Source organism: Benincasa hispida, chromosome 5, assembly GCF_027475165.1.
Source record: "Benincasa hispida cultivar pf3 chromosome 5, pf3_genome.v1.1, whole genome shotgun sequence".
NCBI classification, from domain to species: domain Eukaryota; kingdom Viridiplantae; phylum Streptophyta; class Magnoliopsida; order Cucurbitales; family Cucurbitaceae; genus Benincasa; species Benincasa hispida.
The window spans coordinates 53,052,303-53,069,138 of NC_143482.1; the positions used below are offsets into that span (position 1 = coordinate 53,052,303).

At 36.0% G+C, this 16,836-nt stretch overlaps 3 protein-coding genes across 8 annotated transcripts; 2 read left to right on the forward strand and 1 right to left on the reverse strand.

The window, feature by feature from the left end:
* Positions 1 to 12: 12 nt before the first annotated feature.
* Positions 13 to 1,669, forward strand: LOC120077906 (RmlC-like cupins superfamily protein). The gene is made up of 2 exons (XM_039032008.2): positions 13 to 149; positions 871 to 1,669. Exon 2 carries the CDS (start codon positions 943 to 945, stop codon positions 1,375 to 1,377), a length of 435 nt encoding a protein of 144 aa, XP_038887936.1. The 5' UTR covers positions 13 to 149; positions 871 to 942; the 3' UTR covers positions 1,378 to 1,669.
* Positions 1,670 to 2,631: 962 nt separating this feature from the next.
* LOC120078332 (beta-adaptin-like protein C) lies at positions 2,632 to 8,941 on the forward strand. The gene is made up of 15 exons (XM_039032572.2): positions 2,632 to 2,872; positions 3,438 to 3,635; positions 3,709 to 3,822; positions 4,049 to 4,299; positions 4,844 to 4,979; positions 5,108 to 5,287; positions 5,443 to 5,535; positions 5,634 to 5,845; positions 5,944 to 6,007; positions 6,133 to 6,312; positions 6,813 to 6,905; positions 7,159 to 7,571; positions 7,762 to 7,951; positions 8,027 to 8,230; positions 8,493 to 8,941. Exons 1-15 carry the CDS (start codon positions 2,786 to 2,788, stop codon positions 8,790 to 8,792), a joined length of 2,715 nt encoding a protein of 904 aa, XP_038888500.1. The 5' UTR covers positions 2,632 to 2,785; the 3' UTR covers positions 8,793 to 8,941.
* Positions 8,942 to 10,198: 1,257 nt separating this feature from the next.
* On the reverse strand, positions 10,199 to 14,385 carry LOC120078602 (chromatin remodeling protein EBS-like). 6 transcript variants are annotated; one of them, XR_005482046.2, is made up of 7 exons: positions 13,896 to 14,385; positions 13,289 to 13,631; positions 13,102 to 13,170; positions 12,612 to 12,750; positions 11,240 to 11,300; positions 10,676 to 10,738; positions 10,199 to 10,537 (listed from the first exon to the last, which is right to left on the reverse strand). XR_005482046.2 is itself a non-coding variant. In XM_039032888.2 (6 exons), exons 1-5 carry the CDS (start codon positions 13,966 to 13,968, stop codon positions 11,274 to 11,276), a joined length of 651 nt encoding a protein of 216 aa, XP_038888816.1. In that variant the 5' UTR covers positions 13,969 to 14,385; the 3' UTR covers positions 10,199 to 10,738; positions 11,240 to 11,273. The 6 variants fall into 6 exon arrangements, 4 of the variants coding, with proteins under 4 accessions (XP_038888816.1, XP_038888815.1, XP_038888818.1 ...); XR_016529745.1 differs by having other exon boundaries at positions 10,676 to 10,866; XM_039032888.2 differs by having other exon boundaries at positions 10,199 to 10,738.
* Positions 14,386 to 16,836: the final 2,451 nt, after the last annotated feature.

Here is a 16,836-nt window from a genome sequence, read left to right on the forward strand (position 1 = left end):
GTCCCGGTTTCCAGTCAAAAATTCCCGCCAGTGACGTGGAAAGGGGAAATTTTGGATAAACCTTCCTCGAGGGTTTTAGGGATTGCTATTGTTTCGACACTGCAACTCGCTTTCTCTTCATTTCCTCAAGTCTGTGGGCAATTCTAGAGGTAAAGATCTGATTCTCTCTATCTATTGAAGACTAAAGAACCATTTCTTGCAAATATCTTCTAAATATTAGTTTGTGTTTGTAATCTTTTATGCATTTTCGAACTTTCTGCGATTTTAATGAGGAATTCTAGGGAAACGAGGAGGGTTTTCATTGAATGGAAAGACCCATTTCTGCTTTCTTGAGCTCGACCTTGTGTCGTCAGTTTTAGCTGCTAGGACAAGTTTTCATTACTGGGTCTTGTAGATTGTGACTTCCAGATTTGCCATGCTGAAACTTACGAGTCTATTAGTAGAATTCCCATAGCTTTCCAAAACCTGCTTGTTGGAGATTTTGTGTCTTTATCTATCAATAAATGAAGTTTTGATGGTATGGAATGCCACCATAAATGTACAATGAGAAGTTGGAAACTCTGTATTTATAAACCCATTCACAAAGATTGAGAGATCCCAACAACAAAATGAACAGGCAAATTCTATCAGTAAAGGTTCAAGAGCAATAGAACTTTTAGGAACTTGTGGGGAGTTTTTGACCCTTTCTCTGGGTTTAGGATCATTTAGATCTTATTTTGCTTGAATAGAGTTCTTTCTTTCACTAGTTGGACTCTTTCTTTTTGTATTTCTTGTGTATTCGTTCATTTTTTTTTTCTCAATGAAGGCTCTGCATGTTTGCGAAAAAGAAAATTTTTTAAACAGCTCAAAAGTTTCATTGATCCTTTGCAGACAGTTTTATCCATCTTCTGTAGTACTTTGGGCTTCAACATTCTCTGAGGTAGCATTTATATATTGTTAAGCATGGCGAGTATGCTTGCTGCTCCTACAATGGCCTCATTCCATGTGAATATAGGGAGCAAAGACCATACAAAGTTGAAATATACCATCAAGAGATCTCACATTATAAGGGCTATGCGGATAGAGAAACCTCTTGAGGAATTGTACAATATTAGAGTTGAACGGAAAGTATCGGAGGACCGGCTTTTCCAGCTTGGAGTTTCGAGATGGTCGATATGGAAGACGGGAAAGTGCAAATTGCCATGGGACTGGCAAGCAGATCAACTGGTTTACATTGAGGAAGGTGAAGTGAGAGTAGTTCCTGAAGGGAGCAAGCAATACATGAGTTTCGTAGCCGGAGACCTTGTTCGGTATCCGAAGTGGTTTGAAGCTGACCTTTTTTTCAATGGACCGTATCAAGAGCGTTACAGTTTCAAAGCCTATGGTGACGACCACTAGTCGTTGCATCGTTTGCCAGTGAAGAACATTCATTTTCTTGTTTCTAGAATGCCATCAGTTCACTTTAAGTTACAAAATATATTACATTAATATGTAAAGTCTTGAAATCCTTTGGAAAATGATGTTTGGGAGAACGCAGATTGCAATGAACAACAATGTAGCAATGCTGCTGAATTGGCATTTAACTGAATATTCGATGGCAAACTCCATTGTTGCAATTTCAAGATTTACTGTTTCGGGATTCTTGATTCAAATAAGATTGGGGAAGTAAGTCTTTCCACTATTGTCTCAACCCCCATGTGGGACTTCGCAGATGTATAAGTAGATGAACATTCTGTTTTCATCACCTTTGAAGTATGGCCAGTTAAATTAGTTTTTAAAAAGGATTGTTTTAAAATATAGTATAATGAATCAACTTATTTACAATAAAATGTCCCTATCTATAAGTGATAGAAGTGATAGATAGCCACGGTCATAGATTGATAGGCAGTGATGGACATTGATGGACATTGATAAGCATCTATCATAATCGACATTTTACTACATCTAAAAATATTTCAACAATTTTATCATTTAAAACAATTACCATTTAAAAAAAGAAAAGAGCCCTTTTGAAAAAGAAAAGAGAAAAACATAGTTCTTATTTTAAATTTAAGTTTCAAGGTTTTTTTTTATGTATTTTTATTTTTTACAATTATGTGGAGATTTAAACCTCCAACCTAACCATTAGATATAAATTATTGCTCACAAAAAATAATTGTAAATTAGAATGGAATTTTTCATATTCTGAATATATTTACAATTCACCTAATATATTGGACTTTAAATATATATATATATATATATAATATGTGGAATGGAAGCTGATTTAGAGGTTGATGAGATAAACATTATGCAGTTGAGTTATGCTCATAGTAACAATGAGATTAAGTTTGAAACTAAGATTAATGAATTTAAAATAAAGAAAAATATTTTAAATGACAAAACTACTAAAAATATTTACAAATAATAGTAAAATATCATAGTTTATTTGTGATAGACCGTAATAGACAACAATAGAGTACTATTTGTGTTTATTTATAAACAACAATAAAAGTTGAAAAGTTTGAGGACCAAAATAGCATTTACAAAAACCAAAATGAACCCAAATTAAAAGTATAGAAATAAAAATAAGATTTAAACCAATTTATTTTGGTAATAGAAATAATTTTCTTAGTTGAATGAAAACATGGACTATTTGTACTTTGGATCTCTACGAAATAATTGAATACATATGTAAATAAATAAATATATATATTGGGCAAAACATAGATGAATTTTTGTTTCATACCATCTCTATAAATCTCTTCAGTCGTCTTCCTCAAAGTTGAATGCCGGACTCTGCAAATTGGGGATCTTTCAGAGAAACATGAGCGGCCACGACTCCAAGTATTTCTCTACCACCAAAAAGGGTGAAATTCCCGAGCTCAAAGAGGAGCTTAATTCCCAGTACAAGGCATTTCTCTTTTTCTTTCTCTTCCTAATTGTTTGTTTGGTCCGTCATCAATATCGATTTACCTGCTCCATCCCTTAGGTCCCTGTAACTTGCAGATCTATTGCTTTTGCTATGACCTTGTAATTCAATTTTAGTGTCCGAATTCCTTGAATTGTATCACCATGTTATTCTTTGTAATTTGGGATTCTGCGGAAAGTTGTATATGAATTGAAAGCGGATAAAACGTTGTAATTGGTTTACTGAGAAGAGAAAAAACAAGTTGAAATTTGCGACTGGTATTGCAATTGAGATGGGTTATCCATGTGCAGCCACCCATCTTGATTGATTTACTGTGTATGCATGAACTTGCTGAGTGCCTTAAATTTCCGTACGAGAACCTTCCGTACAAAGAATTAACCTCAAAGTTTAGTTTGAGGGGTTGCTTGGAGCATATAACCGGCTAAAATATTTTTACTTGACATGAAGTTTTATACCTTAGAAGTAGTCTTGATGGCTGAAAAATGAGGTTTGTTTTCAGTTTAAATTATGTATCTCTTAAGGAGCAGCTTTTAAAAATATTTTGCAGGATAAGAGAAAAGATGCTGTTAAAAAGGTCATTGCCGCAATGACCGTTGGGAAGGATGTATCATCACTGTTCACAGATGTGGTGAATTGTATGCAGACCGAAAATTTGGAACTGAAAAAGCTTGTTTATTTGTATCTAATTAATTATGCCAAAAGCCAGCCTGATCTAGCAATTCTTGCTGTGAACACATTTGTGAAAGTAAGTACTTGATTTCTTAATTCTTTGTAGTTAGGAATTCTAGAAGTAATTTTTCTAATGCATATTTGTGCAGGATTCACAAGATCCAAATCCTTTAATCCGTGCTTTGGCTGTAAGGACAATGGGATGCATTCGTGTGGATAAAATTACAGAGTATTTGTGTGATCCTCTTCAGAGGTGCCTCAAGGTTTGTATTGTGGTCTATTATCAAACACACATGTTTGGTTGTAAATATTTAGTATTTGCATCTAATTGTTGATGCAATGTCACTGTATGATTTCTGGATAGATTCTCGTTTTCCTTCCTTACTTCCATGGAATACCTATGGTTAGGAGGAGAGGAGTTCTATACTGTTTTTTTCTGAAGAATAGACATAGCTATCTGATCTCTTGGTTTTCTAAATTTTTTGATAGGACGATGACCCTTATGTCCGCAAGACAGCTGCCATATGTGTTGCCAAACTTTTTGATATAAATGCTGAGTTAGTTGAGGACAGAGGTTTTTTGGATTCTCTCAAAGATTTAATATCAGATAATAACCCAATGGTTGTTGCAAATGCTGTGGCAGCTCTTGCTGAAATTCAGGAGAATAGTTGTAGACCCATCTTTGAGATCACAAGTCACACACTGTCAAAGCTTCTTACGGCTTTAAATGAATGTACAGAGTAAGTGCTGGATTTTCTTTGTTCAAAGATGAAAACTTTGTGAATTTTATACATTATGTGACTGAGATCGAATGAGAAATAATTGTCCAAGATTAGTTTTCATTTTCTTTTTCTCCCTATTACAGCTAATTGTGAATCAATGGTATGTAAGAAAATTGATCTCTTTGAAAACATTCTCCAACTTTCACTAGACTGGAAGCAAACAATATTTTGGTTTTAAAATGTCAAGTAGCCATGTCATATGATTTACACAATTCTCGGCAATTGATAAATCAAAAATAGAAATACAGGGTTAAAGTAGTCTAGGTACATATGTGCACAAGAAGCAGGATTTTAGCTCAACATATTGTTATAGAAGTTATGTTGGGGGTGTAATGTTGTTTTCATTCTGGCTCCTGCATTTGTGCAGGGAGGGCATGTTGACGCTTCGTATTAATTGGTTGGAGTTTTGTCTCCATGTTAGTTTCTTACGTTTCTGCTGCATTCGACTTCGGTTGTACATTTTTGTTTGTTGACAAAAATACTGTACTCTGATTTTCTTCAGATGGGGACAAGTTTTTATACTCGATGCACTATCTAGATACAAAGCAGAGGATGCTCGTGAAGCAGAAAATATAGTGGAGAGAGTTACTCCCCGGCTCCAGCATGCTAATTGTGCAGTTGTTTTATCAGCTGTGAAGGTAAATATTCTACTAAGTGATTGATTTTCTCAACCTTATATATGTTAGATGATTTTGAGAATGTCCAAGTGTATTTCAACTAACTAATTTTTTTTATCTTTCTTTCCCTATTTTTCCATTATTAATAGATGATTCTCCTACAAATGGAACTTATCACTAGCACTGATATAGTTCGAAACCTTTGCAAGAAGATGGCTCCTCCTCTTGTTACGTTGCTCTCATCAGAACCTGAGATACAATATGTTGCACTGCGAAATATTAACCTTATAGTACAGAAGCGACCTACAATTCTCGCTCATGAAATTAAGGTGAGTTGGTGATAAGTTTTCCAATATGATGGTAGCTTGTAGTTTGCAATAGAGGGATGTAAATGATTAGGAAAATTTGTACCACTTGTTTTCTTGAAGCTTACTAACCTTTTGTTTTCTTTTTCCTTTTTTCTGATTTCTTATCATTGACGTAGGTTTTCTTCTGTAAGTACAATGATCCAATCTATGTTAAGATGGAGAAGTTAGAAATTATGATAAAGCTTGCATCTGACCGAAACATAGACCAGGTACCAACAGTGTTATCTATTCATTTTTGCGTCGATTAATTAATCTTTTGGAACATATGATGAACTGATACCCTTCTGATTAATCTTTTCTTTTTCAGGTTCTGCTGGAATTCAAAGAGTATGCTACTGAAGTAGATGTAGATTTTGTTAGAAAGGCTGTTCGTGCCATTGGTAGGTGTGCAATCAAGCTAGAGAGAGCAGCTGAACGGTGCATAAGTGTGTTGCTTGAGCTGATCAAAATTAAAGTGAACTACGTGGTCCAAGAGGCTATTATAGTCATAAAGGATATTTTCAGAAGATATCCTAACACGTAAGCAATTGTTTTCGTTCCTGCTCACTTTAGTATTCATTGGCTGATTGATAGTTTCATAATTCCAACTTAATTGTGAATTTCTTTTCGGTTTACAGTTATGAATCCATCATTGCTACACTCTGTGAAAGTTTAGACACGTTGGATGAGCCAGAAGCCAAGGTAATGGTTGTGCGGTTCATTTTCAACAGCACAACTGGTTAATGCTTTTTTACTTTTTGTCTCTCATTTTTTAAAATCAATTTGTTGATGTCACACTTATATTCTGTTCACCTCTTTTCCTCAAGGCATCAATGATCTGGATTATTGGAGAATATGCAGAGAGAATTGACAATGCAGATGAACTTCTTGAAAGCTTCTTGGAGAGTTTCCCGGAGGAACCTGCACAAGTCCAATTACAATTGCTTACCGCAACTGTCAAACTTTTTCTTAAGAAGCCAACTGAGGGACCACAGCAGATGATTCAGGTCATTTCTTGACAAGCATAATTTTCAATTGCCAAATCTTTTGGAGTAACAGAGGTTGTGCTTCTCTAGTAGTGTCACAAATGAATTTAGTTCTCATGTGTGTAGGAATAATTGCCACCAGCAATCTTCTTTTAAAAACACCCATTGACATAAAAGTATCTGTTTGAAATCAGTGCAATCAGAGATTTACTGGTGTAAATTATTATGACAACATTTTTATGCAAGAACAATTGCTACCAAACACAAATTGTCTCTCTAAGATGGGCCTTGTCTGTTCATTGTCTCTGTCATCAAATATTTTTCTTCTTGAAACTGTCAATATCTGATGGTTCTTTGGTATCTCTGTGTTGTGTTGCCATTACTTTATTGTCAGTTTGAGCAAGATGAATATGGGCACTTTTCGCAGATACAAGAGAAATATGGGCAAACTTTGAAATTATAGTACACTGTATTTATGGTCCCCAGAGACGATTACAAATTGACTTCATGTCTATTTACAGGCTGTTTTAAACAATGCTACTGTGGAGACGGACAATCCTGATTTGCGGGACCGTGCATATATCTATTGGCGTCTCCTATCAACCGATCCAGAGGTTTATTTTGCTAATGAAACCTTTTTAGCTTCATTGTCATTATAAACATCCAATGTTTAGGATAGAAAAATGGGTAACTTAATTAGTTTTGTAGATCAATCCTCTAGCTTATGTAACAAGCTTATGTAATTAGAGGAAACCAAGTTTATATCATGATTATTAGGAAAAAGAATATATACACACTACCAACCCCATCTCACTCTTGATGGCTGGGCACATGAATCTCAGTTTTCTGGTATTTCCTATTTTGCAGGCAGCGAAGGATGTGGTTCTTGCTGAGAAACCTGTGATCGGTGATGATTCAAATTTGCTTGATTCTGCACTTTTAGATGAGCTTCTTGCCAATATTGCCACTTTATCCTCTGTATATCACAAGCCCCCTGAAGCATTCGTGACCCGTGTGAAGACTGTGTCCCAAAGAACTGACGATGAAGATTATCCAGAAGGAAGTGATGCAGGGCATTCAGAAACTCCTGCCAATGGTACTAGTGGTGGCGGTGCATCACCTCCTACTTCAGATGCAACTTATTCGGTATCAAAAAAATCAGCCCCAGCCCCTGCCTCATCTTCTCCAGCTCCAGCTTCAGTTCCAGATTTACTTGGTGACCTGATTGGACTTGATAACAGTGCCATTGTCCCTGTTGATCAGCCTGTGGCTCCTGCTGGGTAAGTTTGTACTTGTACAGATTTTCATATCTTCTGGCTAAGCAGTCTGCAATAATTTTTCTGTCTCAAGACACTAATGCCTGAAGTACTGCAAGTGAATAAATATTGCTAGATTATAAAATCGTGCCCTTCAAAGTTTTCTGATCAACATTTTCATGGGGATCACTTAATGTGTTTTCTGGCCTTGCAGCCCTCCACTGCCTATTCTGCTACCAGCATCAGCTGGTCAAGGTTTACAAATCAGTGCACAGCTCATACGCCATGATGGTCAAATATTCTACAGTTTAACCTTTGATAACAATACGCAAATGATACTTGACGGTTTCATGATTCAGTTTAACAAAAATACCTTTGGTTTGGCAGCTGCAGGACCCTTACAGGTAGATTTTACATAATGAGTCTGAACTAGATTTATCTATAGATAAAACTAACTTCTTGTCTTTTACCATCGATAGGTTCCACAGTTGCAACCCGGGTCAATTGCAAATACTCTCCTGCCCATGGTTGTGTTCCAAAATATGTCTCAAGGTCCCCCGAGCTCACTTTTGCAGGTAGCTGTCAAGAACAACCAGCAGCCTGTGTGGTACTTTAATGATAAAATCTCGATGCACATTTTCTTCACTGAGGATGGGAGGATGGAGCGTGCAAGCTTTCTTGAGGTGAAAATATAGTTCTAGTTTTCTTCTCGTTTCATTTATTGGGAACATTAGGAGTTAAGGAGTTGGGGGGAGTTCTTGGACCCACAACTAGAAAACATTAATTTTATGTCTTGTGGGCCTTAGAGTTCAAAACTCTCCACGACTTCACAATTTCTCTAAACGCCCCTTTATTAATGTTACGCTGATTTCCTGATTTGCTTCCTCAAGGCAGTCTTAAACTATTCAGTCTTGTTTGTGGCATTAACTATCTTTTTCATTTCAGACTTGGAGGTCCCTTCCAGACTCGAATGAAGTTACCAGAGATTTCCCCGCCCTTCTTATAAACAATGTTGAGGCCATTCCCGAACGACTAGCTGCAACGAATATGTTCTTCATTGCTAAAAGGAAGCACGCAAACCAGAATGTTTTCTACTTCTCTACGAAAATCCCGAGAGGAATCCCATTCTTGATTGAACTCAGCACAGTTGTTGGAAGCCCTGGATTGAAATGCGCCGTCAAAACTCCAAACATTGACATGGCACCACTATTCTTCGAAGCCTTGGAGACGCTTCTCAAGGAATGATTCCAAGTTTGTGTTCTTCATATTCTTCTTTTCCTATCCTTGGTTTTTCTTTTTTCTCAGTATATGTAAATCCTTGCTGGGTATTTATGCCTGGTCTTTTCTGTATCCTCTCAGGTAATAGTTATATATCATTCTTTGTTATTCGGGTAGATTATTTTCCCTCTTTTTAATGCATTAAAACCAACTATATAAATGAATATAAAGATAAATTGCATTAATATCGACTTTATATATTCCAAACTAAGAATAATGGTAAATACCAAATTATAACCAAACAATCGAGATAATGTATGAAATACTGAACCAAATCAGAATGTTCCAATCGAATGTGGTTTTTTGAGCGAGATTACCAAAACGATCGAAAAGTTTATCACTCTTTTTTCTCTATCTCGTCCTTTCCTCCTCACAAATTGCTCCTCTCATTGTCTCTCTCTTTCCCTTGCCCTAGTAGTCTTGTTCTTTCTCGCTCTCTCGTCCTTTCACATTTTTGTTTCACTGAAGTTGGTCGGAGTTGCTCTCCTTTCTCGTTGCCGGAGTTGTTCTTGTGAACTCACTAGAGTTGGTTCGCGGTTTCACCGAAATTGATCATCAGAGGTAAGAGAAAAAAAGAAGAGAAGGGCAAATTGCAAAAACTATCTTTAAAGCATGGTGCTAGTTGCAATTAACCCTTAAACTTTCTATTTCAAAAATTGAATCCTCAAAATTATATAAGTGTTAAAATTGAGTCAAATTGAACTTTTAAATTTGCGTAATTGTATAAATAATAACATTGATACAAATTTAAGAGTTAACTTTACTATTTGTGGTTTCAATTTTTACAATCATTTTAAGTTTGAGCATCCAATTTTAACACTTATAAAAATTTAAGAGTCCATTTTTTATAATTAAAAGTTTGGAGGTGTATTTGCACAATTTGCCTAAAAAAAGAATGAACGAAATCTGAAGTTGGCAAATCCATAACTTCACTTGGATATCAACCAAAGATCAGTTAACATTGTTTTTTTAAAAAAGACCATTCTTCATTATGAGCCTCCAAAATAGGTCAGCTGGGCAATTCTCCCAATGAAGACTGAAATTATAATAATTCATCTCCTAGCAACTATCTGTTGAACTTGAAAATTTAGAACTACAGTTTTTTAAAAAGTTCAATAAAGTCCATTTGTAGGTATATTTGATTATTAATTATAGGTATTGTTTGATTATTTTAATCACCTTCCATTATTTTCAATTACAACATTCATTCACCCTGAATAATAGGAACTCAAACTACACACTATTAAGTGAAGAATGAAGAAGCTGAACAAAAAGAGTGTGATTCTCTGGTCGTCAAAAATAAAGGCTATAAAATCAGCCGTATTTAAAATGTGCAGGTTTGTGTTGGTTCGACCATTTTTCTTAGATTCATATATGGTGAAAAGGGTTGTGTAGAGATTACCAATAGATCAATAATACAAAGAGTAGGTGGGCACAAGATACAAGGCACATGAGTAATAATAATATATTGGCCCATAGAGATCACCAAATAAACTCATCATATGCTTACCCAAATATTCGCCAGGTTCCTTAGATGGTAAGAATTGAGATAAGAGATCATAAGATAGAAAATAAGGAAGTTCTATAAGTTTATCCCCTTGTTTGCTTTCAAAGTTGGTGAGGAATTTCAGAGCTCAATGGCTATATAATGGCTGTTCATTGCCTGGAAGTGGAAGTCAACAAAATCAATTCTGTCCAATGCATCATTTTACCTAGAAAATACTTCATGTGAGCAGAAGAGTATCTATTTAGAGGAATATGGTGTGTTAAAAAGGAAGAAGCTTTGGTGCAGTGTTTAAACTCAAGTCACAAAGTTGGCAAAATTTTATAGCTGCCATGAATGAACCAACCTCCATACTCTTCTGCTTCAAGATCCAAGCACAAGAGCATTGCATCCACAGTACAAAATCCACCTGCAATAAGAAGCATAGCAGCAATCTAACATTCTTTCTTGAGTTGATGCGGCTGTAAAAGATGCCACCACTAGACCAGCTCACTCCAAACAACCCATCATTGTCCTCTCTTCCCCGAAAAAGAGAAACTAGAAAAAGTAATAATAAAAAGGGGGTCTTGGAACAGTTCAATACAATCTTTTTTTAAAAAAAGCCAGAACTAAGCAAATTACAACAATTCCACACTTCTGCCCTACGTCTTTCTATTTCCATGCATATGTTTCTTAAGTTAAGCGCTTAAAAAAAATAACTGCAGTTTTTGCATCGTGTACCCACGACTACAAACACAGATCTGAGATCACAATATTGCCCCCACAGGTTTAGCACAAGTAAATGTATTTGAACATTGTAGTTTCTTGAAGGAAAAAAAACCTCTGGTTTGTGCGAGCACAATATCTTATCTTCACTGTACATTTCCACAACATCGACATTAACAGAAACAAAAGGCCCAGGAAATCGCACCTCCTTGTCACTTCCATGAATCTTGATCAGCTCATCATCTCTTCCTGCGCTTTGGCTCCACCTAGCATGAGATTTCAACATGAGAATCCTTATTTCTGTTTCATTGATTAAAATCCTTTCACAATAAATAAAAACAAGAAAGCACGATACAGAAATTTATTGTCAGTGTTACAGCGCCTTTGACCATTTTGCAGCCAGACGTCGGGGATTATCCAAAAATCAGTTATCCACTAATACTATGCTATACCCTTCAGTGTTGAATTACCATATCAAGGGCAACAAGAAATATTAAGAGGGGACCTGACTATTGGGAGATTAGAAGGACGATCCATGCTGGACAACTTTAAAGACATGGGCAATCATATGCCCATGTCAAGGGCAACAAGAAATATTAAGAGGGAACCTCATTGGGAGATTAGAAGGACGATCCATGCTGGACAACTTTAAAGACATGGGCAATCATATGCATCTAAACAGATGTAGTTCAGATCCCTAGAGAGAAGAGATTGATGGCAGAATCATTTGTCATGAGTAGGAGATGTGATTTTTATCTATTTCATGATTATGTACCATTCTGATCTTTTCTTTTGGTACATGATTCTAACAATTATCTGACCACTCAAATGATTTTGCAAAACCTGACATGGGATCACCCACATAATCAATTTGGAGAAACTTAAGAGGGCATAGTAACTTTAGAGGTCAGATACAACCAAGTGAAGGAGAAAATGTAGTACCAAATGTTAATTACTTGTGCATAAGAGGCAGTCTTAGAGTGAAGTAATCCCAAGCAAACTAAAGAGTTCAGATGCACCTTCTAGTACATATCAATTCTGCAACATCAATTTTGGGTCATTTCAAATTCTATTGATAACAACCTAACCATATAACATAAATGAAGTTCCATTATCCAACTAGTGACGAAGGAATACCAAAATGAAGTTATAAGTCACCTAAACCAAATTGTGTTCAAGACCACTAATACTATACAATGAGTTTTCACAGAAGAGTTTCATAGAATACGTTTCAAGAAACTACCCTAGTAGACTTTGACTCTCGAGCTTCTGCCCTGCACATAATTAGAATTCAGTTGCCTAATGTTAGATTTCATTTAGTGGCATTTCTTCCCAATATCATCATTTTGCAAATATACAAAACCAGTTACAAACTTACAAGTAATCATTTTAGAATTTTTAATGTTTACATGGTTTGACCACAAACGGGCAAATAATGTTCTCATGTAATTCTACCATAAATCCAAATGATGTACAGCTCCTCTATATTTGATTCTATATAATACCATTTTTGCAGTATAGCTCATATATAAAGGTGAACAACATCCCTATATATAAAGGTGAACAACATCCCTTACCTTAACCTCAGCAGAAGGTGATACTGGAAATGCATTCGAGGACCTCTTAGCTTCATTTTCTGAGGAACAATCTGAACATAAAAAGTGATCCAACTTCTTTGCTTCTTCAATGGTCATTCCCATGCATGATGGATGAAACCTGCAAAACATAGATGTGAGTCTGGAGAATAAAAAAACAAGTCTTTTCATCTCCAAATTGTTGGTACATTCCCTGATAATGCCACAACAATGAATAGAGTGCCTATTATTAAATTTCCTAGAAAAACCATCTGCCCCCAAAAGTAGCCTATGTACATAGAAGAACAATGTACAGAAATATAATATCCTGCAAAGGGAGGACGCCACTGTCTCCAAACAAAAGCTACATAAATGCAATAATAGCACAAGCAAGCATCAGATTATCCTCCCTAAAGTTGCACACGATGAAACAAAGCAGTAAGCACATGCTTAATCAATCTACAGCGGGCGATTAAGAAATCAAAGAACTTACCAATCTTTGCATCCCTCACACTGAACCATAAGGTCATCGGGGTTGTATGGCATCTCACATTTACAGTACCTGCAATTCAAAGAAGCCCCAAAACAAAGATAAAACACAAATATTCTAATACAATTAAAAACTTAAGGTTTTTTTAGTAGAAACATGAAAGGAACTAGGGGTACACCATAGAACTCACACAGCTACACGGTCTGGTGTGAATCCGCCAGTGGCAGCCTTGTACTCGAATCTGCAAAAGTAGTCCTCTGCACCAACATTCTCAAGTTTGGTATAATTTTTAAAAGAGTGCACGGTGCATTTGCCCTCTATAGTGTGAGCACTCTGAACATCAAAATGGTCCGAGAGAAAAAGCTCCTTTGCCCCATGGAACTGCCTCCGTCCCCCAATCGATTCTTCCGGCCGATAATACCACCGAACCCGAACCTTCACATTATTCCGATGATCAGCTTCAATTTTTTCAACGCGAGCAACGTATGGAGGCTTATCGGAGTCCGACGGTCGCATTAATACACAATCACCAGCTGCAACAACAACCACCACAAAAAACCCAATTCCAAAAATCAATGACACACACTAGAAGCAACGAAAAGCAATTACAGAAAATGCGAACCAAACTTTGAATGACAAAAGTCATATTGCGAAGAAAATGACCAATTAAGTGTCGCTTTGAACACAAACAAGCAACAAAAACGGGAAGGAGTTTTGGGTAGGGAAATGTAAACCCAAAAACAGAAGAAGAAGAAGAAGAACAACAAAAAGAATCTTTGTTCCCAGAGAGACAATACGTCGAACAATTTTGTTGGTGCCTTTGATGGTGTATGAATCAAGATCTTTCTTCCCGGGTTTAGTCTTGGCCATGAATTAATCCTGCTAATAATCTATGATACTGTTTGAGTTAGAGCGCTACAGAAGAAGACAGAAGACAGAAGACTAAGCAAAGCAAACTCTGAAGGAGAATGCGAGTTGAAAAGGAGTTTAGATTGGCCTCATGGATTGCGATTATTGAGCGCAAATCGAGAAATTAAGAAGGTTGTGAGACTGAAAGTGTATCACTCCCAGAAACCCTAAAGGAAGAAGGTGAAGACTGAGAAGAAGGAGAAGAAGGAGAAGAAGAAGAAAAAGAGAGAAAATGGGAAATGGGGATTTTGTTGGGATGCGGCATGAACAAGATGATTCATCATCATCACATGCATATGCATCACAATCCACTTTCATGACTCATCCATGCATCCTAATTACCATCCATTTCATCAAATTACTTTTTTTTTTTTTTTTCTTCTTTTAAGTACCTTCTAACTAGGGATGACAACGTTGCACTACGGTACGGGACGGGATGGGATGGGGTGGGATAAAACTTACTATAAAAACATTTTATGTTTAGTAACAAAAGAATATTTTAGCTTTTATTGATGATAAAAAAAATTGATTAAATTTTAGTTTAGAAAAAATAGTCCAAGTGCCCTACAAACAAAAGAAATTGAAAATTGATGTGGTGTCAAGCCACATACTCTAAGGCTCAAGTTATTCTCAAATTCTGCAAGTAACTTGTGTTAATGGACTTTTATTTAGGAAACAACAACAAGGCCTAGAAGATTAAGCTGATCCAAGATGAATGTTTGGTTGTTGTCGTGTGAGCTAAGAATAGCTATGTCGCCCAGACTTCAACATGTGAAAAGAATTCCCTTCTCTATCTCTTTTCATTTCATTTTGACAGAAAAGCTATTGAAAATAGAAAGAAACTCTCTAACCTTTTTCTCCTCTTCTTCTTGCCATTTGAGATGTTTGAATGAAAAATTGTTGATTCAAATGTGAGAAATTCCAACATGCAAGATAAGAATCATAAGGAGAAGAGAAAGATGAACACGAGGGTGTATAGTGGTTCGGTGATATCACCTACATTCACTTCTTCAAAGATCTTCAAGCTTCATTTGATTCCAATAGTACAATCACAAGAAAATTGTTAAGATAATTCCTCTCGTACAGCTCCCTCTCAAGAGTTCTTTTACACTATGTCAATATACACTTTTTCATATGCAGAAAAGAGATATTTCTGAATACATGTTTTTTATTTCCTTTTATTATAGATGAATCATAAAAAAACACAGTAAAGTGCAGTTGTTGTAACCTTTTAACAGATATTAACTAATTTTTGTTTTATTTATTTGATAGGTAGCTAGAGATTTTAGATTCAGCTCCATAACAAATCTCCCTTTCAAAGCAAAATCTCCTTGAAGATCTTCAATATCAAGTTACTATTTCTCTTCAATTAAATCTACTACTCTTAGTAGATTTACGCAATGATCAAACTTGGGTCTCGGTAGAGGTTTAGTTAGGAAATCAACTGCATTCTCTTCTGTTTTAACCTTCTGTATATTGACTATGCCTTTTCGATGATGTCTCTTACGAAGAATAGTGTTTTGTTCTGTCATGATGTTACTGATTCTTGTAAGATGTATTGCATTTTGATTGTCACAAAGTAGCTATACTGATTCTTGTTTGTAGCCAAGCTCACTTATTAAGCCTTGTAAGTATATTGCTTCTTTGACTGCCACTAACAGTGCTATAAATTTTGCTTTAATAATTGACAAGGTAACCACTGATTGAAGATTGGACTTCCAGCTTATTAGATTTCCCCTAGCATAAAGAAGAAACTGGTTAGTAATCTTCTCTTATCACTGTCCTCTACAAAATCAGTATCAACATACCCCTTTAGGAGTAGTTTAGGTATATTAGAAGTTGTGTAGAGAAAACCTCTGTTCACTGTCACTACTGTTGGAGTTGATGCCCTAAATCTTGTAGGGTCTTATAATTTATAAATGTTTTGAACAAACTAATTGTTTATTTAATAAAATATATGATATTTATTCCATATTTTAGTTGCATTAACCACAAACCAATAAACTAACATCCAAGGTTATCTTGTAGCTTAATCATGTATGTAAAGATATACGGGTGAATCATGTTTAAGTGATAACCTAAATGGTCTGTAGTAGATGGATAAGGTTGAGTACCTTATCCTGATAACACTACGAGTATGACCCTCTTTGTAGGTATTACAATTGTTGTAAAGTGCTACAAATGATCTGATCTGATCATTCATGTATAGACATGTGAGCGGGGATATTCTATACAAAGGAGTTTGTATAAGATCGGACCACGAAATGTTTTGTCTCATTATATAGCGCCTTTCATAATAGATACTTATATTTTACTATGAGGGCGGTCCTTTGATTTGTATGGGTGAGAGTGGCCAGATCTCTGACTCAATAAGCCTACCATTTTGGAGATTCGTTTGATTGAGGAGTTGGGAACACAACTACATAAGAAGGAATTCACTCTTTCCCCAAAGTCGGGGTAAGAGATAAATTGCTCTCTTAAGGGCTGATTCCGGGGCCTGAACAATGTGGCGCCACACTCTCTCTTGGCCCGAGAGGGGTTTAGTCATAGTTGGACTATGATCTATTGTTCATTAGAGGGATCAATGGTACTTAAAGAGTTAGATGTAACTACAGGGGCAAAATGGTAATTTTGACCCAACTGTACTTACAGGCAATTTGTGAAGGGTCATCGTACTGTTGATTGGTTATATCCAATGGACACAGAAATATATCTATAGTGCGAAGAGTGCAGCTGTCAATTTTTAGTGGAGTGCCCGACAGTTAACAGATGGTGAATAATTTAATTTAAGAGTTTGATTAATTATTAATGTACGATTGGAGCTTTAAG